Genomic DNA, 23,124 nt, shown 5'->3' on the forward strand with positions numbered 1-23,124 from the left:
CTATGCAAAATATGCACGTCAAGAGATTGTCATGGTTTAGTTGGATCTCGAGAAGGCTTTTGATCATCTTAGTTGGTCCTTCCTTGGAGAGCTGATGAGCATTATGGGCTTTGGTTCATGCATGTCCAGATTGATTTTCACGATTGGACTTGGGTCTCAATCCCGAGTTATGATCAATGGCGGGGCCACGAATCCGATAGCTCTCACCCGAGTAGTCAGACAAGGATGTCCATTGAGCCCTCTGTTGTTTGCTCTTGCTACACATCCAATGTTAACTATGCTCTCGCATTTGGCCACTAATGGAGAGCTCTTTGGGCTTTCGTTGCCTTCTGGACAACAATTTGTTGGGCAGGAACTTGCTGATGATTCCTTTATGTTTCTCAAGGTTGATAAGCATAACCTGCATAAGGCAATGGATGCTTGGTCTTTGTTTGCTACAGCCTCGGGTTTGCACGCAAATCAGCCCTCATTTCGTGCACAGAGAGGGATATCTATGATCTTGGTTGGTAGGGAGGTATTGTGTCATGTGGGACCGTCACCCGACATTTGGGGTATCCAATTGGGGTTGATGTCACTCGAAAGCAACTCATTCACTAGATTTCAGGCAAAATTGCAAATAAGTTTGTCTATTGGAAATCCCAAGCTTGGCTTTTCCATGTTAGACTTAAGGCAATAATACTTCCAATACTTCCTGCCTTTGTTGCCATGGACCAACAAAGCATTGACTGCACTTGTGCAGCCTATTCGTTTCATGCTTTTGAAAAAGAATATTTCCCAAGATGGCTTGCATTGGGTTTCTTGGGAACACATTTGTACGCCGAAAAGAATGGGAGGTGCAGCTATATTGGATGTGCGAATGCATATGGTAGCAAGAAGATGGTCTCTTCTCCAGGATATATGCACTTGTTCTGGGCAGCAGTCATGGATTGATATTGTAACATTCCTTATAGAGGATATGGCCATACATCATGGTAATACCCATATTCGAGCTTCATGGTGGCATGTGGTTAATGCGGATCAGCATATTAAAATTAGGTCTTCGCCCACACTTCACCACCTTGTAGCTTCGTGGCAGGAGGTATTGCAGATGGCAACTTGGAGACATCCGGACTCCTGCCGCCAAGCTAATTCCTTTCAGACAGAGATTCTGGCTACATCTCGTGTGATCACATGGTCTGACAAGCAGGAAATCTGCCCCAAATTCAACCGCATGGCTAGATTGGGTGTGGTGTGTTTGGCTGACATTATGTTTGCCTCACAAAACAGGCTGATTTCCTTCGATCAGCGAGGCGCCTCTTTCATGTCCCACGTGGTTATAGGGAGATTTGGGATCAGTTGCAGAGTTGCATGGCTGCTTTTGGGCCCATCCGAGATCTACATTAGTCAAATCCATGGGAGGATTGGGCATTATTGGGACGTGAGACTCTTTTGCATGCTTGCGCAAATGATGTTTATCACATGTAGAGCAAAAAGAAATTGTGGATGCATCAGCATGCAAATAAAACATGGCATTTACGAAAAACAGCTTTTTGGTGGCAAATGACAGTGTTTCGGGGATGGCACTCAGCCCTTCCCTTCAAAGCCAAGGTCTTCATCTGGCGGGTGATGATTGGTGGGTTGCCATTAGCGGATGCTCTTCGTAAAAGACACATCTCTGAAGTTACATGATCACACATCTCACCCCAAAGGATAGGTGTATGTCCATGTAGCATGGACGGATGATGAACCCATCCTCTGTCAGGCATAGGAGGTGATCTCTGTAGAAGGCCATCTTCATCCCCAGTGGACAACTAGGTGAACTCCATGTCCTCTGAGTATCTCTGACAATGTCCTTCTTGATAACCCTATTGCGCTCTGTGCGGTTGAGAGCAAATGACGGGGCTTCTATGCTGTACTGGAAGGGGGGGAGTGCCTCCATATGCATATCGTGCATGCCAAACCAAGTGCCCACCTGTGCATACCAGCCCTCTATATCTCCCTCAAGTGTCAACTGTCTCGAGGACTCCAGGGCTAGCCGGGGGTATCTATCAAGTGGAAGCTCCCATAGCCTATGCCAGTATGTCAGAGAGAGAGAGAGAGAGAGAGAGAGAGAGAGAGAGAGAGAGAATGAAATGATATATTAACGTCTTCAGAAGGCCAAAATGACCTATGAGACCAAAAAGGTTACAACAATTGGTGGATCTGATACAATGTCTGTGTAAGAAAAGCTAAAAACAACTAAACAACTAACTGAAACTGAAACAACTATGAGGAAAAGAACGGTACTAGGAGCTCCTAATGGATAACATCTGGGAGGAAAACTCCAGCAACAAAGGTAAGCATCATACACATCACTATCCAAAGATGTCTCTCATCGGTCGATGGCGGATATCCTCAATGTCCTCCATGGTGAGTACTCTGACTGGACGTCTCCCATGCCGTGCTAGTATGGTCCTGATCCTCTGTTGTAGTATCCGCCGGTGTCGAGATGGGCCTCTCATCTTGGGGCGCCTGGACCGCCCCAGCTCTATAGCCCGATCAGTCAGTGTACCTCTAGTGCGGCTATACTCTGGGGCTAGCTGCAATGCCTGCTGGCCTGACTGCTCAATCTCTGGTCGAAAGAAGTCTGTAATCTGCCTCTGTAGGTGTCTCTCCCTCTCTGATCCCCTCCCTCTCAAGAGACCCTCTCTATGTCTACGAAGCTCCAGCAAGTATAATCCGAGGCATCTCTGATCCTGGTATCTCATGACTCTAGAAAGTGGTCCGAAACCCTCTCTAAACAGGCAGTGAAAACGGCCTCGTATCTCATAATATACTGGACAGTGACATATGTAATGTAACTCTGTCTCTGGCTCCATCTGGCACAGCTGACAAATCCTGGCCTGAGCTGGTACTCCTCTGAATCTGCCAGTCTCAATCTCTAGCTGGAGTGAGGATGTGCGCATCTGACCAATAGCACCGTACCCCATGAGAAAGATGAGTATCCATGTAGCTGGGTCTAATCACAAACCCATCCTGCGTGAGCTGGAGAAGATGATCTCTATAGAAAGCCATCTTCGTACCAAGCTCCTGTGTCGGCTGTATCCATGTCCTTCTAGTGTCCAGCTGAATCAAGTCCTGCCTGATAAGTCTGGTAATCTCTGCCCGTGTGAGAGAGAGGGAGGGTGCATCCAGGGAGTACTGAAATGGAGGTAGCCTGTCCATACTAAAGCCATGCAATTGGAACCAAGCTGTCATCTGTGCATACCAACATGATCCGTCTCCCTGTGATGCCAACTGTCGTGAAGACTCCAGGGCTAAGGGAGCATATCTGTCTCTAGGGAGAGCCCAAGTGCTATGTATAAAGGAGACTGATCGAGTGAGTGCCTCTACTACCAATGGGGGGGTAGCCATCTCTGCACGGATAATATCATGTGGTACGGAGGCCTTGGCCCTAATCATCCGGGAAATCATAGAAACCAAGGGCCTCTCCATATGTCTCCATCCATCAGTGCTACCAGCTCGGCTGTGGTGATCCACTGAAGGTCCCCATATCTCCACTCCATACAGCATGGCTGAAGTGACCAAAGTGTCAAAGAGCCAGAGCTTTGTTCGAGGTTCCTAAAACTGAACCTGCGAACACATCCTCTCTAGTCTCCCCAATGCTGCATAAGCTCTGGTCAATCTGGTCTCTGCTACTCTCCTCAAGGAAAATAGTGGGCCACTGAAAACCACACCAAGGTAAGTATATGCATCTGTATACTCCACTGTCTCCTAACCATATGTAAAGGTGGGTACTGACCTCCTAACCCACTGTGCTGTGGTGTTAAACACCATCACCTTGGTTTTACCAAGGTTAACAGACAATCCACTGTCCTGTGCAAACGTGTGCAATGCATCCAAATGATGCTGCATCCCCTCTGGAGAATCTGAGATCAGCACAATATCATCAGCATACAATAACAGCGGAATCCATGTCCCTGCTAGCTGTGCTCCTCTGTCACCCTCCCGCTCTACATAGTCTGAAACTTATCCACGTACATCCCAAATAAGGTGGGAGAAAGGGGAATCCATGTCCCTGCTAGCTGTGCCCCTCTGTCAGCTGTACGGACCTGCGTGTGGTGTCGCCTGGGTGTGCTGCGTGTCTGTTAACCTTCACCAAGTACAATGCTTTTATAGGCATGTAGCCTTTATCTTTTGACCCAAAGAAATCGCGCACACACATCGGACGAGTGACACATGGCACACTTATCCTAACCACACCTAAGGGTGGGTTCACACACATACTATTACATGCACTCTCTCTAGTGTGATGTGGACGTGCTTCTATCCATTGGCCAGCGCAAAGGTTGAGTATGTGGCGAGATTCATGTGTTTGTAAGGGCTATTGTGCCAGGTCTTTGTAATATTGTCCAGGCGCCCGATGAGGAGCCAAGTGTGGACATAGTTATTGAGTTATTGTGTGAATACCTAGTTGGACATTATTATTAGGGTTGGTAGAGTTGGTAGTCAATTCACCAACATTAGACTACTATAAATAGGAGTCTAGGCCATAGTCATATTCATTCATTGATCACTTAGTCATCATTGAGTCCTTGAGAGCTCAAGAGCAATGCTACCATTGAGTATCTCTATTCAGCATTGTATGTACTTCATGTTAGGAATACATGGTAGATTAGGTCGTCTCTTTTAATGATTTATTTGAAGGCATTCTCTCAAATTCTTAGTTTAATTATGGAGGTTTGTGGCTCAGGTTCATGAACTGCATGACATAGTTTGGCAAGGTATTCCAAGCAGTGGCGCATCGTGGCTACGGACCCAGCCACTAGAGAAGCATTGGATGCAAGTGCTGTCTGTGCCAGCTGGTGGAGGCATGATTGTTGGCATCTTGAACTTCTTACGCAGCAGCTTGGGTGAGGTGGATGCATATGCATCTCAAAAGTCATTAACAATTGATAAGGCAAAGATAAAACTAGCCACTGATGTCAAAACCTTTCTACAGCCAGTAACAAAGACAGTGGCAGCTTTAGTCACACTTGCCACAGGCAATTCTCTTGGACCTGAAGGGCCCAGCGTTGAGGTAGGGGCATCTATTGCGAATGGTTTGGGAACTGTATTGAAGAACAGTAGAGAAAGAAAGCTGTCCTTAATTGCAGCTGGATCAGCTGCTGGGATATCATCAGGTGAATCAATCTATGCTTTACTTACCTTAGTTTTTGGTGCCTGCCTCTTGCATATAAATTGTAGGAAGATTGTGCAGAGTTCCTATGTCTGCATTTTCAATGTCTTAAGCTTGAATCGATGTACAAATGCAGGGTTCAATGCTGCAATATCTGGATGTTTCTTTGCTGTTGAATCGGTGTTGCGGCCATTGTCAGCAGATTCTGCACCGTCACTCACTACAGCCATGGTGCTACTAAGCTCCGTTCTTGCTTCTGTCGTTTCACGGGCAGGCCTGGGTTCTGATCCTGCTTTCAAGATACCTGCATATGATTTCCGCTCTCCAGCTGGTAAAAGTGCATGTTTCCTCTCTTCAGTACCTCAATAATTCTTCCCACCCACATAAGCTTGCAAAAATGATGCTTTTGGTTTCAATGAAGCTTCAGCACACTGCTTAATGCAGTCACTAAGGATAAATAGATTGACTATAGTAATGTTTTCTGAGGCCAAATTTGGTCTAGGAGACCCAATCAAGAAGGACAAGTCTGTATATGAATAATAAATGAAAGAAAATGGTTGTGTCTAGCTAGCTGTTAAAAAGGCTGCTCCTGCAGGTGCTTCCAAATGAAGGAGCAGTGAGGACCTTCTTGAGATGGCAATAGTCATTTCTTTGATGAAAAGGTGTTTGGATGTAGTCACCTTCTGAGGGATGCTGCATGTAGGTAGAATAATGTGCAGCTCAGTCTCCCCGGTCCAAGGGAGCAGTTCTTAAGGTCCTTTCACTGCACATTGAGGAAGGCAGAAGAAACACAACACATGGGAGGGGGTTCTAATGGCTTGTTGATCTTAAATGTTTTTTTTTTCCGAGAAAAGATCCTTTCATTAGTTATATAAAAACGCCCGAAGGGCTACAAAAGGCTCTCTCCTGCTCATAAGAAAATAGAGCAGAGATCAAAGCAAGGCAGCCAGGGAGACTCTCCCTAGGTGCTAAAAAGTACAAGTATCAGTATAAAGAACTGAGGGGCTATATCATACAATAGGAGGGGGGAAAAGCCAAACAGGTGGCCTGTAGTGCCAGCGGGGGGACCCCGCGTGAAGGGTATAGAAGGGGCCGCTGCGCCAAGTGGTGTGAAAGGCCTGGCGCCGCAAGATCGCCTCATCCGAGTCGCCCCGGCGGATGCGGTCATACTGTCCTCGCAGGGTGTGGATCAACTCCTGCCAAATCCCCTGAACAGCTGGTGGCTCCAGTCTCCCCTCAAAGGCCCTGAAACACCTGGCCCTCCAGGTGAACCAGACGGTGAGGCTGCTGAGGAGCTCCCATCGTAGATCCCTCTCCTATGTCCAGCTGGCGGACGAGAAATCCGGTGAAGGAACCAAGCGAGGCTGGCCCCTAATGAATCTGATGGCCTGGCTGTCCTGCTCCGTCTCATAGCCCATAGTAGGCCCTGACGAAGTCGACCAAGTAGTGGCACCCCATGTATACATACCCTCTGGAGAGAGGGGGGCTAGAATGCGCAGCATCCGCAGCCAAATCTGTTGCACCTGAGGGTAGTCCCATAGGCAATGTCTCTGAGTCTCCATAGGGTGGCCACATCGGACGCAGGCCGCCGGAAGACCGCTGTAGACAAGCCAGGTGCCAACTGCAGAGCCCCTGTGGGCGACCAACCGTTGATCTTAAATGTTATGTCCAATGTCCAGATATAACGAGGCTAGAACGAGGCCAGGACAATTTACTTAGTGTGAACTAGATTATGAGGTATGGTTCATTATGTGAGTTTATGGCCCAGCTACTGGTTAGCTCATTGGCTAGTCATAACAATGACAATCATGAGGATTGGGGGTGCATGGTATGGAATGTGCAAGCTTTGAGGGTGCTGATTGGACCAGGGTTGCAATGGTGTCTAGCTCAGGGTGTCTTACTGTTTTATCTGGTTTGGAGCCTACAATGGGTATGGCGAGTGCTAATGGAACCCACCTATGTCCTCATGATAATATGTATCGTTCATGTGACAAAGACCATAGATTGTAGCTTGGATATGCTTATTTGTGTATGGATGTTGGGCGCACACACAAGTAAGTGGACTTCTTACTTGGGGTGTTTCATTTGGTAGAAGAGCTTTACTTACTTGTGTAGTTTGTGAAGCCTAAACTAATAATACTGATTTAGTAGTTTGTGAACCTGCGGTTTGGTGGTGAGTCGCTAGCCACAATCTATCGCGGTCATGCGATGCATACAATGTTGGGTCTATAAACCTCATTAGGTTTTGGTTCTAGGTTAGATAATCCTTGGGCGTGGTTTGTGTAGATCTTCAATTGGTATCAGAGTCTTGATGTGACAAGTGCTAGAACCCGAGGCATGGAGGATTTACAAGATAGTACCCTCATGCGGGCTGAATTCGGCAAGAAAACCATGGAACCTTGCATGGATGTGCAAAGGTCGCAAAAAGGGAGAAAAAGCACCCTTGGTGCGTTCTGGACAGCAGCTCCCAAGCGCACAAAAGCTATGCTTTTATCCTTGTGATGTTCCCGTGGGTGTGCAAGATAAGCGGGCAGTGGTTTGTAGTCTTGGAATTCACCATGAGCAACATATCTATGGCTGGGAACCTCTCTGCAGAGGACCAACAAAGCGTAGACGGGCTCAGGTGAGATGGGAGCAGCCACAAAGGGTGGAAGAAGCGGGGTTGGTATGCACACAAGAAGGCGCCTAGTGGGGCAGCGCTGAGGATGCTAGGTTAGTGCTAGGGTTAGGGTGGCCTCGGGCTTTCCCACAGCCAACCCTAGGACCAGCCAAGGTGTCTAAGCCAGCCACAGCCAGCCCTTGTGGCTAGGCCCATAGAGCGGCCAAAGAGCTACTGCTGCTGCAGTGTGCACAGGCGCATGCCCATGATGGGCTGTAACACGTGGAAGCTCTGGAAGTCTTCTTTCAGCCCTAAACACTCTTGGAAAACCATCTGACGCAAAACACAGATATAGAGAGAGAGTAGAGAGAGAGAGATGTGCTGGAAAATTCAGTATATAGATATAGGACAAAAAGGGTACTCTAGTTCTACAGCCAAAGACTGCCTTGTAAAAGGTTAACATCACCAAAATCTAGCCTAGTACTTGATCCACTCCATAGGGAACACACTTTTCCTTTTATAGTAGTCTTGGACACTTTGGTGTACTGGCCGACTGCTGGTCGGCCAGTCTTGTATACTTTAAATGCTTTAAATGTCCCTTTTTTGCGCTGCCCGACTGGTGGACTTATCTTTGCTCATCATGCGTCAACCGCCGCCTTGTCCTCTGGAGCGCTTGCAGTCGCCTAGTCTCCTGAAGTGCAGCCGCCGACTCTGATCAGGTTCAGCTGACAAGCACTTGCAGCCGACTGCCTCTTCCATGCCATGCTCCAAATCCAATACCACCAAACAGCACTCCTTGCTCCACTTCTGGTTCTTCAAAGTCTTTATCTGGCTGCCTCTTCTGGATCAACGTCTGAAGATTGTCCATGGCATTGATCATGCACATGACATCCCCCTCTGCTAAACTTGATGACGGGATTCCAACCTGTTCTTGGATGACTGTCATCATCCCATTCTTTTTCCTGAAGTCCGTCTGTCATCCATCCATCCCTGGCAACCCTTTTCTCTGAAATCTCGGCCTATTCTCCAAACCATTGTGTCAGACGAAGATCTATGCATCGGTTCCATCTAGTCCACAATCCATTCCTGCCCTGACTCTGAACACTGTCTTGGTCTTCATTCCTGAGAAATGAGTGGCACTCTCACATCACCCTTGGAGGATAAACCTCCCTTGGGACCGTTGCCTGAGAACCTATCTGGCTCACAAGACTGCCATCCCCTTTGGCTTTGTGGAACACCACCAACAAACCTCCTGGGAGCTCTTCTCGATCTGTGTTCCTTGCCTTGGGCTTTGTATCCGTGTACTTTCCTGTACCTTGGACCTGTACACCATCATATGGGACTGATTCAGTGTCTAGCTTTGCTGAGCCTGATGCTCTGATACCAATGTAACGTGCGGAAGCTCTGGGAGTCTTCCTTCAGTCCTAAACACTCCTGAAAACCATCTGATGCAAAACGCAAATATAGAGAGAGAGTAGAGAGAGAGAGATGTGCTGGAAAATTCAGTATATTTCATATAGTACAAAAAGGGTACTTTGCTACAGCCCTAGGCTGCCTTCATAAAAAGGTGGTAAACACTCTAGATCTGGTCCCTACTTCTGGATCAGCTTCTGAAGATTGTCCATGGCATTGATCATGCACATGACATGGGCTGGGAGGTGGCCAGAGAAGGAGTACTCGAGCTTGGGCAGCATGTGCAGGCCAGGCAGCAAGCGCACAGTAGGCTCAGAGCTCAGGCAGCGCTGCAGAAGTCTGGGCAGCACTGTGGGCAGTGGGCAGAAATCTGGGCAGCATGGGCAGGGTTTCGGGCAGGTCGCACAGGTCAGGCAGATAGCCTGGGCAGTCAATTTGACGCACAAGGATGGGCTGGATGAGCACAGAGGAATGTAGGGGCTGTGTTGAGAAGGAAAACTAAAAGAGGCGTGAGTATTAAAATAGGGAAAAACTTGAGTTAAAAAAAGCATAAGTGAGCTTTTTTTTTTTGGGGTGCTAAAGCGGGAGGGGGCTTAATTTTAAGCTTCATCGTTTAAAAAGCACAAAACTAGCCAATGAGGTGATAGCTCAAGTGGTGAAGGTGTTTGCCTAGGACCAAGAGGTCCTGGGTTCAAAACCCCCCTTGGTGCTTCCTCGGCGGCATTGCCTACGGGTGGATAAATAAGCGCCTACGGGCTGCCGCTGCATATTCTGACATGGTATCAGAGCTCTTAGGCTCTTGATGAATCTTGGGAACTGTGTGAGCAAGAGGGGGGCTGTTTTGTTGCTGTGATTGGTGGACTGTTTTGGACCGTTCGGGAAGAGGAGAAGCAAGAGGAAGGTGGGCTGATTTGCTAGACAGCCACTTGCAGGTTTAAGTTCTTCTTTTTTCCCACCCACCCACCCTTTTCAGTTACACCCCCGCAATGGCAGATTTACTTGAGATGGCTGAGAGGCATGTGAAGATCCCGACACTCCCCACGTTCCCAGTGGACCGTCAGTTGGACGGGAATAACTACAGCATATGGAAGGTAATGATGGAATCTGTTTTGGAGTCTTATGACCTTGTTGATTTCATTGTTGTTGGGGTTCCACGGCCGGAGTTAGAGGAAGGCGAGTTACCCTCGATTCGGAAGGAACGCGAGGCACAAGCACAGTTTTGGGATCGTGTCAAGCAAGGGTCCGTTCTTTCATTTTTCTCAACTGCACACCGCAGGTAATCAATCATATCAAGCATATGATGCTGGCCAGAGGTATATGGCAGCATTTGGCTTCTCTCTATAATAACAGGGTATCGCCCATGAAGAGGATTTCCTTGGAAGTACAGATGCAGGTGATGAATCTTGCAAAGTCATCGACGATGTGGGAGCACATTAACAAGCTGCAGGCTCTTCAGTAGGAAGTTCTTCAAGCTGGGAAAGAGATATCATCAAAGGATATAGCCATCATGTTGCTTTCGCATTTGCCCTCTCAGTGGTGCACAAACGAGAACTCTAGGCGTCGCAGCAACATTCTACTCTTCTTTGATTACGAGTGGCAGGCTCAGCACCATCACATGGGAGGAGCTTGTGCCCATGGTCTTGGACTAGGAGGAAAGATTTACGAACCCTCCACAGGGCGGAGGTTCGGAGGCCTTAACTGGCCAACTGTCGAAAGGCCGTAACAACAAGGGCAAAGGGAAGGTTTCATCAGAGAAGTCTTCTGAGAAGATGTCCGCCGACTCAGACCGCGAGAAACTAAAGGCAGAGAGGACCTGTAATGATTGTGGCGAGAAAGGCCACTATTGGCAGCAGTGTCCCAAGCAGAGCACCGAGAAGGGTGCAGAAGCCTCAACAACAACCGTGAAGACTCCAGCTTTTGTGCACCTGGAGGTGATGGACACCGATGTTTCATTTTCTTCGGGCAAGGAGGAGGTTGGAGGACTCTCCGTTACGGATACTCGGGAGTGGATTCTAGATAGTGGTGCTTCCAGGCACATGACTCCTTCCCTTTCGGCTTTACAAGATTTTTGCAGGTATTCTGGTCACATCCTTACTGGGGATACATCTGTCAGAATATGCAGCAGAAATGATAACCAAACTTGGGTAGACAAGAGTAAGTAGACTGCAGAAAATAAACAGCACAAGAAACACAGAGAGATAGGTGTGTAAACTCTTCTCTATACACAAGATCCCGAGAAAATTGAATGAATAAGTGGTGGGGGCAAGGGGCCTATATATATGCCCCTGGGAGAGCAGTCGGCCAGCATAAAAGATGCCCACGACTGCACAAATGCAGTCGGCCAGCAAAAGAAGTGTCCACGACTGAGTGAAAGCAGTCGGCCAGCAGTCCAGTAGCCCACGCATCTCCTGTGTGCAGTCGGCCAGTCTCACAGGACTGCTGTTGGGACAGTTGGCCAGCCCTGGAGTGCTCCTGCCACCCTCTGGCAACCCTCCCCACCACTAGAAAAATGGGAAAAAATAGGAAAAAATTCAGGGAGTGAGGAAAAATGATAAAACACCTTATACAGGGCGGGCACACCCACAACAAAGGCCCTGGTGTATAAAACTAGATAGGAGATGACTTCTAACACCCCCTCTTAGCTCCTGGCTGTGTAACCAACCACAGGGAGTTGGGGTGCCGCTTGAGCAAATCCTGAGAGAGCGACTTCGTGAAGAGGTCCACCGTACTGTCCTCTGTCAAACAGAACTCTAGCAAGATGTCATCAGCAACGATCTGTTCACGAACAAAGTGCCTTTGAATGACCATGGGTTCCTCCAGTGGAAGCCCAAACCTGCAATGTAACCTCTGCATCCTCACCACCTCACAAGCAACATCACAAGCAGCCCGGTACTCTGCCTCTGTGCTCGACAAGGCAAAAGATGACTGCTTCTTTCTGCTCCATAAAACTGCTCCTAGGCCTGAAGTAGATCTCCTCGTGTCCGGATCTCCTCCCCAAACTGAGTCACTCCAACCGTGGAGTCGGACTCCATCCAACAATCCCCCTCCTGTGTACAAGAGTCCTTGATCCTTCGCATGCCGCAGAAACCACAGGAAACGCAATCCTGCCTCCCAAAGAGTCATCTGCAACCATGAGCTCAACCGCCTCATCAGGAAGCTCCTGTCCAATCTGGTGTCCATCAACCAGATCCATGAACCATACTGCTTCTGAGTCAAAAAGGCATCACACTGCTCACAAGGATCAACACCTGTTACGGTGCAAAAACAAGTCCTGGAAACCTCTTGAAGACCACGCAAGGCCTTCTGAAACCTGTCAACCACCCCCTCTGAGTCCGGAACCACAAAGCCGGGAGAAACCACCTCCTTCTGCAAGTAAGCACCTGCCACCTGCCTAGCTTTCCGAGAGGTCCCCGTGGAAAGAACATCCTCAACTACTGGAGGTTCTTTGTCCCGAATACTACGAGACATCAGAGCATAAGTGACCTGCTCAGCTTCCATTGACTGACGAGAACACAAGAACTACCAACATCAGTACTGGAAAGTTCCTGCCAACTGCTGCCATCTACTGGTAAGCTATCCACCATCTGGTCTCGGAAAGCCTGTACCTGCAGCGTATCCACACTTGACTTGCAAATACCAGACTGCCACTCATCACAACCCTGAGGACCTAGGAGAGAGAGTGCTGAAAGCTTGTAAACTCCATTCTCCACTCCACCTTCCCAAACCACTTGGCTTGTTGCTTTGTCTCGACGAAGAGCAACAAAATGCTCATCAAACTCCACCCGTACGCCAGTCTTGCAAACTTGATGCACTGACAACAAATGAAAACCAAGTGCCGGAACATACAACACCTGGGAGGAATGCTTCTCCCCTCTGCCATCGGGAACTATCTCCATCCTGCCCTCACTGTGAACTGGGATAGTGGACGTATCCCCAGTAAGAATATGACCAGAAAGCCTGCAGAGATCCTGAAAACCGGAACGGGAAGGAGTCATGTGCCTGGAAGCACCACTATCGAGAATCCACTCTCGAGTATCCGTTGCGGAGAGTCCTCCAATCTCCTCCCTACGTGAAGAAAATGAAGCATCGGTGTCTATCACCTCGAGGTGCACAAAAGCCGGAGTCTTCATGATTGCTGCTGAGGAGTCTTCACCCTTCTCGGTCTTCCGCTTGGGACACTGCCTCCAATAGTGGCCTTTCTCACCACAATCATTACAGGTCCTCTCTGCCTTCAGTTTCTCGCGGTCAGCGTCGGACTTCTTCTCAGAAGACTTCTCCGATGAAGCCTTCCCTTTGCCCGAGTTACGGCCTTTCAACCGTTGGCCAGTTAAGGCCTCCGAACCTCCACCCTGAGGAGGGTTCGTGAATCGTTCCTCCTGGTCCAGGACCATGGGCACAAGCTTCTCCCACGTGATGGTGCTGAGCCTGCCACCCACTGGTAATCAAAGAGGAGTAAAATGCTGAGTACGAAGAGGGCAAATGTGACAGCAACGTGATGGCCATGTCCTCTGACAATATCTCCTTCCCAGCCTGAAGAACTTCCTGCTGAAGAGCCTGCAGCTTGTTAATATGCTCCCGCATCGTCGACGACTTTGCAGGGTTCATAACCCGCATGTGTACTTCCAAGGAAATCCTCTTCATGGGCGATACCCTGTTGTAAAGAGAGGCCAAATGCTGCCATATACCTCTGGCCAGCGTCATATGCTTTACATGATTGATTACCTGCGGTGTGCAGTTGAGAAAGATAAACGAACGGACCCTGGCGTTGACACGACCCCACATCTATGTCTGTGCCCCCCGGTCCTTTCGGATCGACAGTAACTCCCCTTCCTCTATTTCCGGCCGTGGAACACATACAACGACGAAATCAGCGAGGTCGTAAGACTCCAGAACAGATTCCATCATCACCTTCCATATGCCGTAGTTGCTCCCGTCCAACTGACGGTCCACCGGGAACGTGGGGAGTGTCGGGATCTTCACGTGCTTCTCAGCCATCTCTAGTAAATCTGCCATTGCGGAGAGTAACCTGAAAGGGTGGGTGGGTGGGAAAAAAAATCTGTAAACCTGCAAGTGGCTGTCCAGCACCTTAGCCCGCCTTCCTCTTGCACCTTCTCTTCCCGTACAGCCCAAAACAGTCCACCAATCAGGAGCCTAACGCTCCCCCTCTTGCTCAGAAAAACTCCCAAGATCTATCTCGAGCCTAGGGCTCTGATACCATGTCAGAATATGCAGCGGAAATGATAACCAAACTTGGGTAGACAAGAGCAAGTAGACTGCAAAAAATAAACAGCACAAGAAACACAGAGAGATAGGTGTGTAAACTCTTCTCTATACACAAGATCCCGAGAAAACTGAATGAATAAGTGGTGGGGGCAAGGGGCCTATATATATGCCCCTGGGAGAGCAGTCGGCCAGCATAAAAGATGCCCACGACTATAAATGCAGTCGGCTAGCAAAAGAAGTGTCCACGACTGAGTGAAAGCAGTCGGCTAGCAGTCCAATAGCCCACGCATCTCCTGTGTGCAGTCGGCCAGCCACAGGACTGCTGTTGGGATAGTTGGCCAGCCCTGGAGTGCTCGTGCCACCCTCTGGCAACCCTCCCCACCACTAGAAAAATGGGAAAAAATAGGGAAAAATACGGGGAGTGAGGAAAAATGATAAAACACCTTATACAGGGCGGGCACACCCACAACAAAGGCCCTGGTGTATAAAACTAGACAGGAGATGACTTCTAACAACATCCACTATTCCACCATCAACTGGTAAGCTATCCACCATCTGGTCTCGGAAAGCCCGTACCTGCAATGTATCCATGCTTAAGTGGCCATTACTAGACTGCCACTCATCACAAAACTGAGGACCTGGGAGAGAGAGTGCTGAAAGTTTAAACTCCATTCTCCACTCCGCCTTCCCAAACTACTTGGCCTGTTGCCTTATCCCGCAGAGCAACAAAATGCTTATCAAACTCCACCCGTACGCCAGTCTTGCAAACCTGATGATGCACTGACAACAGATGAAAACCAAGTGATGGAACATACAACACCTGGGAGGAATGCTTCCCCCCTCTGCCATCGGGAACTATCTCCAACCTGCCTTCACTCTGAACTAGTAGTTGGCAGGAACTTTCCAGTACAGGTGTTGGTAGTTCTTGTGTTCGTCAGTCAGAGGAAACTTTACAGGTAACTTATGCTCTGCTATCTCGTAGTATTCGGGACAAAGAAACTCCTGTAGATGAAGAAGTTCTTTCCACGGGGACCTATTGGAAGGCCAGGCTGGTGGCAATTGATTACTTGCAGGTGGAGGTGGATGTTGCACATTCTCCAGGCTTTGTGGTTCCGGATTCAGAGGGGGTTGGTTATAGGTTTTTGAAGGCCTTGAGTGGTCTTCAGCAGGTTTCCAGGACTTGGCATCCCACCGTAATAGGTGTTGATCCTTGTGAGCTGTATGATGCCTCCTTGATTCGGAAGTAGAATGGTTCATTGATTTGGTTGATGCATACCAAATTGGACGGGAGCTTCTTGTTGAGGCTGTTGAGTTCATGCTTGCAGAGGACTCTTTGGGAGGTAGGATTGCGTATCTTGTGGTTTCTGCAGCATGCGAAGGATCTTGGACTCTTTTACACAGGAGGGGGATTGATGCATGGAGGCAGACTCCACGGATGGAGTGACTCAGATTGGGGAGGAGAGCCAGACATGAGGACCTTAACATCAGGCTACAATTTTTCCCTTGGCTCAAGAGCAGTAAGAGGTAGCCATCTATTGCCTTGTCGTCGACAGAGGCAGAGTATCGGGCTGCTTGTGGTGCTGCTTGTGAGGTGGTGAGATTGCAAAGGTTACTTGGCAGGATTGGGTTTCCACTGGTGAAACCCACGGTCATCCAGAGGCATTTTGTTCGTGAAAAGATCGTTGCTGATGATATCTTGCTAGAGTTTTGTTCGACAGAGGACAGTGCGGTGGACCTCTTCACGAAGTCTCTATCTGAGTCTTTTCTCCTGCGGCACTCCAACTCACTGGGGTTGGTTCCACATCCAGGAGTTGAGAGGGGGTGTTAGCAGTCATCTCCTGTCTGTATATTTACACCAGGGCCTTTGTTGTGGGTGTGCCCGCCCGATTAAGGTGTTTTCTCATTTTTCTCCACTCTCTATATTTTTTCCCATTTTTTCCCTATTTTTACCAGGTGTGGGAGGATGTCCTGTGCATGTCAGCTACCTCTGTGTGCTGGCCGACTGCTGGACTGTTTTCTCTGACATGGCCGACTGGTTCTATTGCTCCCCGACCTTCTCTGTAATTTGGCCGATTGATAGGTGCTGGCCGACTGATGGTGGAGCAGGTCGTGAGCTTTATGGCTGCTGTCGACTGCTTTTTGAGCAGGCCAACTGACTGATGGGGCCATATAAAATGGCCCCATGGCTCCCCACACTTTGTATTCAGTCTTCGGGATTTTCTTGTGTATATATAGCAGAGTTACACGCCTCTCTCTCTCCTTCTCTATTGCTGTATTTTTCTGCAGTGCACTTGCTCTTGTGTTCTCAAATTTTGTCTTCATCTCCGCTGCATACTCTGACAGTTTCGTGTGTACCGGGGATATATGGAGTCAGTGGGTGGTAATTATGTGAAGTCATCCGACAATAACAACGTGGAGTCGGTCGGTGATGATGACTTTGAGCAAGTGAAGTTGAGTTAGGGTGCTAGAGTGAAGGCAATGAAGTGTTAGGGTTAGGGTTTACAGAAGCTTCAAGTAGGCATGGAAACCAAGAGAGAGAGAGAACACGACTTCAGTCTATTGCTTGATGAAAAGTGAAGTACAATAGCCACCCTAAAGATAAGTGTTCACATGTCCGGCCAGAAAATGTCCCGGGTGGACCAAAACACTTATAAACTGCATATAAGTGAAACTGAGCTAAACTGGGGGAAAAAACCTCCACTAACTGAAGTAAAAAGTGCCCCAGTAATCTACTGATGATCACTAGCACTCCTCTGGGTGCATACACAGCATAAAACCCAACATACACAGCATAAAACCCAACAAACCCCCCTGGAGTGATATGTGATCACTGTACATCATCCACCAAAAGGAAACAAATTCAAAGCATTGCGGAATGCTTCAAATTTCGGACGTGGTAACGCCTTGGTGAAGATGTCTGCCACATTCTGATCTGTAGGACAGTAGATCAGACTGATATCTCCTGCCTGGAGTCTCTCCCGAACAAAATGATAGTGAATCTCAATGTGTTTCGTGCGAGCATGAAACACAGGATTCCTTGCCACAGCAATGGCACTCTGACTATCAGTATAGATAGGTGTAGGCTCCTCCACTGAAATATCCATATCAGTCATGAGATGACGCAGCCAAACACACTCAACAGTAGTAGTGTAGGCTGCTCTGTACTCTGCCTCACAAGACGAAGTGGCCACTGTGGTCTGTTTCTTGCTTAGCCAAGAAATGCATGAAGAGCCAAGAAAGAAACAATTTCCACTAGTGGAATGTTTGGTATCAAAATCACCAGCCCAATCTGAATCACTGTAAGCGTATAACTGCATGTCACCCCCCTCAGGATAAAGCAATCCAAGAGACAAGGTACCCTGCAAATAACGGAATACACGCTTCACAGCTTGCCAATGTGACAACCGCGGGCTGTGCATAAATCTGCTCAACTGAGAGACTGCATACTGAATATCTGGCCTTGTATTACACAAGTAAATGAGGCACCCAACAGCCTGAGCATATGTAGTGACATCAAAGGAAACACTGTCATCTTGTAGAGACAGTTTCATCCCAGGCTCCATAGGAGTACTAATAGGCTTGCAATCCTGAAATTTAAACTTCTCCATAAGTTTAGCAACATAACGTGATTGCAACAACCCAATGCCTCTGTTATCCTGCACAAACTGTATGCCCAAATAGTAATGTACAAGCCCCAAGTCAGACATGTCAAATGTCTGTTGCAGTATCTCCTTAAAAGCTGCAATTTTGTCATCATTTGATCCCATGAGCAAGAGATCATCCACATAAAGATTGATGACCAGCAGATCTGCTTCTTCTTTCTTTACATACAGAGTGGCTTCTGATGGACTGTTCACAAATCCCTGAGTGAGTAGAAAAGCATCTATTTTTGCATACCAAGCTCGTGGAGCTTGTTTCAAACCATACAAGGCCTTTTTCAGCCTGCAAACTTTCCCCTCATGACCATGTTCATCAAATCCCATGGGCTGAAATACATAAACTTCCTCCTCGAGGTCCCCATGTAGGAATGCAGTCTTTATGTCCAACTGGTGAACAACCCAACCACGATGTGCAGCCAATGCAATGACACACCTAAGTGTCGACATACGGGATGTAGGAGCAAATGTCTCCTCATAATCAATGCCCTTCTTCTGTGCATAGCCCTTTGCAACTAGACGGGCTTTGTACCTGTCAATGGATCCATCTGCATGTCTTTTCAACTTATAGACCCATTTAGTACCAATTGCTTTCTTGCCTTTGGGCAGATCAACCAAATCCCATGTTTGATTCCTTTTAATAGAATCAAGCTCATCCTGCATGGCTTTGTTCCAATGCACATTATCTCGTGCATCCACAAATGAATCAGGCTCATCATCATCCTGTAAACTGGCTGCCATAACCAGATTCAAATCCATGATGTGTGCATGCTCATTGGTCCTTGTTTCCCTACGAGTACGACCAGCAAGAGGACCCTCTAAATGGCTGTCCTGTAATGTCCTCAAATACCATCTAGGTATATGTCTGACCTGTGGTGCTTGCTGCCCCATATTTGGTTCAGCTTCTGGCTCATTTGGCTGCTGAATTTCTGCACTACCTACATCATTTGCTGGCTGTCCTGTACCCTCATGAGTTGGATCACCAACTATGGAATGAAACTCCATGGGTAGTAGACCTTCAAACACATCATTTTCAGCCTGATTTGCCTCATAACCAGCCATGGATATTTCTGATTTTTCATCAAAAATCACATCCCGACTAGTGAATATCTTCCTGGATAGTGGGTCATATAACCTGTAGCCCTTGCTCTCACGGCTATACCCAACAAAAATGCATTTTGTGGCTTTATCATCCAGCTTCCTCCTCAACTCTTTGGGTATGTGTGCATATGCAAGACACCCAAAGATACAAAAATGCGATACAGAAGGCTTGCGGCCATGCCAAGCCTCAAAAGGAGTAATAGAAACCAATGCCTTTGTGGGACATCGATTCAAAATATGACAAGCACACATGACTGCTTCTACCCAAAAGATATGTGGTAGCCTTTTTGCCTTTAGCATACATCTGGCCATCTCCATGAGTGACCGATTCTTCCTTTCTGCAACCCCATTCTGCTGTGGAGTGTAAGGAGTAGTATACTGATGTTTTATACCTCTACTCCCAAGAAAGGAATTCAGCATATGTGACATATATTCCCCCCCTCGGTCAGAACGGAGAGTCTTCACCTTGCATCCTGACTCTGTCTCAGCAAGTGCTACAAAGGCCAAAAATGCATCATATACCTGTGATTTCTGTGTCAAAGGATAGACCCAGCATATACGAGAGAAGTCATCAATAAATGTTGCAAAATAGAAGCAACCACCTAATGACTTCGTCTGCATGGGACCACAAAGATCACTGTGTATAAGTTGCAACTTTGCAGTTGTTCTTAGAGCCTGATCACGTGGGAAGGAAAACCTGTGCATTTTTCCCAAAATACATCCTTCACAAATGTGATCTAGAGGCTTCTCCATGAGAGGTAGATCTGTAAACATGTTATGTCACTACATAAGCATAAGACTACCAAAATTTACATGCCCCATGCGAGCATGCCATAACTCCGCATCAACCATAGCTGGAGTAAGAGTGAATGCATTATAAGCAGACTGATCCACTGGCTGAAATGCATCCAACTGATAAAGTCCATGACATAATGTACCAGTAAGCATCAAGGTCAAGGCATTAGCTTTGTCTCTGACCATGCATTTATCATCATCAAAGTGGACTTGCATTCCACAATGTGCTAAAGAAGAAATGGACAACAAATTCTTCTTTATCCCTGGTACATATAAGGCATCTGTAAGGCGGAGAATGGAGCCATCAATGGCTGTGAGCTGAATCTCCCCAATGCCACGAACTGGATATGAAGCATTGTTGGCACACTGAACAGTTTTGCCAACAGGGGCAGGGCCAACATGACTAAACAAATCCCTGCGAGATGTGATATGCTTTGAGGCACCACTATCAAAATACCAAGTACATGCATGCTCTGTCAAACTGAGTGCCTATGAAGACCAAGAGGCATCATAGCTGCATGTATAAAAACAGTAATCCCTGTCCTCAACAAAAGAAGCAGTCTCTGGAGGAGCTTTAGAAGCATCATTAACAGACATCCCAGCTTCCTTTGCCTTCTCTTTGGCAATCCTCTTCCTACATTCCGTGATGTCGTGACCTGGCTTCTTACAGTAATGACATTTGCCCTTCTTCTTGGGCTGTCCAGACTCCACCACCTTTCTTGGTATCCTGTGAAGAACCACCATCACCTGAATTTTGATTTGAACTCTTTGGCTGAGTTTTTCCTTTCCCCTTTTGACCTGTAGTAAATGCTTGTTCAGCATTTGTGTTCATATTCATATTCTTCCTCATTCGCTCCTCTTGTAGTAAGAGAGCAACAAGTTCCTGATACTTGAGGGGTTCAACAGCATTCCTCATGCTGAGGTTCAAAGAGGTATGAAAAGCCAAGTAAGATCTTGGCAAAGAGTGCAAGATGGTGGACACAAGCTGTGTCTCAGGAATAATCGCATCCACATTGATGAGTTGCTCTCTCAAATCCTGCAGCTTGTTTAAGTGGCTAGACATATCATCTCCTTCATTCATTTTCTGATTTTCCAGCTCTCTTTTCAAAAATGAGATCCTAGCCTCATTACGAGCAGCATACATCTGCTCCAAAGTCACCCATGCATTCTGTGAAGAGCCAGCTGAACGAATATGAGGTATAATGGACCTCTGTACTGACAATGCAATGAGTGACAAAGCTTGTGCATCCCTGGCATCCCATGTCTTTTGAGCATTTGTTCTTTGAACAGGCAATGGCTGTCCTGGAGCCTGTACCTGTTGTCCTCGTCCACGAGCACCCCCTTGGGGAGGAGTCTCTGGAGCCAATGGACCTGGACGTGGTTCATCACCACTAACAAAATCCCAAAGACCTTTTGCCACAAGCATATTTTTCAGCATAAAACTCCACAAGGAGTAGTTCGTGCCATCCAATTTGTCTTCCTTAGACAAATATGTGAATACATCACTTTGCTGTTGATTTGCCATTATGCTTACGCACAATGTTGTACCTGTTTATCAAAAAACCCAATAGCAAAAAACCCTGAAAATAACTGTACTCCACTGAATACAGTTCACCCAAATATGCCTGCACGCTCAATCCTTTGAATGTGCAGCTCAAAGCACCAATGATGACTGAGTAGAGCAGCAAATGGCGTACACAATGCCAAAATGCCCCAAAAATGCCCAAATTTGCTGCACCCAAACTGTGCAAAAAAACCTGTATAGTTCTTTGCTAGAAAATCTGCCTGTTGTGCCTGTATATTTTCAGAAGCACTGTATTGAACAATGCGAACAGGTACTTTGCAAGTCTGGAAGTCGTATTGGGCACTGCAGGTACAATCGAAACAGGTACAATACTGAAAACTGGTACTGAACAGGTACAGAACACCAAATACTGCAAGTCGCCTATACTGACAGCTGTACGGCTTGTCTACGCAGGTGTGAACAGAGGCGCTGTCTGTGTACGGAGCAGGCAGTGCTGTACGGTGCTGGGCGAGCAGGTACACGTCAGCTGCTGACGACTATATGCAGGTACAGTACGGGGTACTGAAGGCGGCGCTTACTGTACAGGCAGGTACAGTACTTGAAGGCTGCACTTACTGTATGGAAGCAGTAGTACGGCACACAGATGTACGGGCTGCAACAGTAGTGTACGGCGCACAGGTGTACGGGCAGCAGCAGCGATGATGTACTGGCAGTGTACGGGCTGGGCAGGGCAAGGCTTCAATGCTCTGATACCAAATGAAGGCAATGAAGTGTTAGGGTTAGGGTTTACAGAAGCTTCAAGTAGGCGTGGAAACCAACAGAGAGAGAGAACATGACTTCAGTCTATTGCTTGATGAAAAGTGAAGTACAATAGCCACATAATAGTGACCCTAAAGATAAGTGTTCACATGTCCGGCCATAAAATGTGCCGGGTGGACCAAAACACTTATAAACTGCATATAAGTGAAACTGAGCTAAACTGGGGAAAAAACCTCCACCAACTGAAGTAAAAAGTGTCCCAGTAATCTACTGATGATCACTAGCACTCCTCTGGGTGCATACACAGCATAAAACCCAACATACATAGCATAAAACCCAACATAGAGGGTAGCCCGACCGGACCGAGCGAGAGGGGAAATCTTTCACCAGAGCAAAGAGAAGGTTTATCCTAAGTTGTCCAACATGTACTATAGACCTTTCTAGAAAAGATCAATGATGTGGCTTGCAGACTAACATTACCCGATCATTGGAGGATTCACAATGCTTTTCATGTGAGTCTCCTAAGAGCTTATAAGGAGCCCAAACCTTTGGAACCACTGAACGAGGATCCACTGGAAGTTGAAGAACTAGAGGAAGTTGTTCAACCAGAGCAGATTGTCTTTCATAAGGAAAGAAGGAGATCGCATGGCAAGGTTACTAGAAAGTATCTTGTCAAGTTCAAGAATTATTCGGCTATGGATGCCAAGCAGGTGGATGAGAACTTTGCGGAGTATCCACATGTTTTATAGGCATATCAAGAAGCTTTTCATTTAAGGATAACTTATTAGAAGCCGAGGGGGATGTCATCGGACTTCGTATTTTGACATCCAAGGAACCATGAACAAAGGAGAATGCTCAAGGTTTATATTCCACTCTGCAGGGAATTGAGTAGTCTAGAACTCGAGGGTTGTTGTCC

At 47.4% G+C, this 23,124-nt stretch overlaps 1 protein-coding gene across 6 annotated transcripts in view; it reads left to right on the plus strand.

The window, feature by feature from the left end:
- CLC-E (chloride channel E) overlaps window positions 1-23,124 on the plus strand; it is a 77,201-nt gene that overhangs the window by 36,262 nt on the left and 17,815 nt on the right. For 5 of the 6 annotated variants that reach the window (XM_086822773.1, XM_086822775.1, XM_086822776.1 and 2 more), the window contains exons 2-3: window positions 4,712-5,141; window positions 5,274-5,468. In XM_086822773.1, coding sequence (XP_086678899.1) covers window positions 4,712-5,141; window positions 5,274-5,468 — 625 coding nt within the window. The remainder of the gene's footprint in view (window positions 1-4,711; window positions 5,142-5,273; window positions 5,469-23,124) is intronic. The other variant, XM_086822777.1, reaches the window with a different exon arrangement.

Source organism: Cibotium barometz, chromosome 29, assembly GCF_041138505.1.
Source record: "Cibotium barometz isolate CiBa-2024 chromosome 29, ASM4113850v1, whole genome shotgun sequence".
In the NCBI taxonomy this organism is placed as follows: Eukaryota; Viridiplantae; Streptophyta; class Polypodiopsida; order Cyatheales; family Cibotiaceae; genus Cibotium; species Cibotium barometz.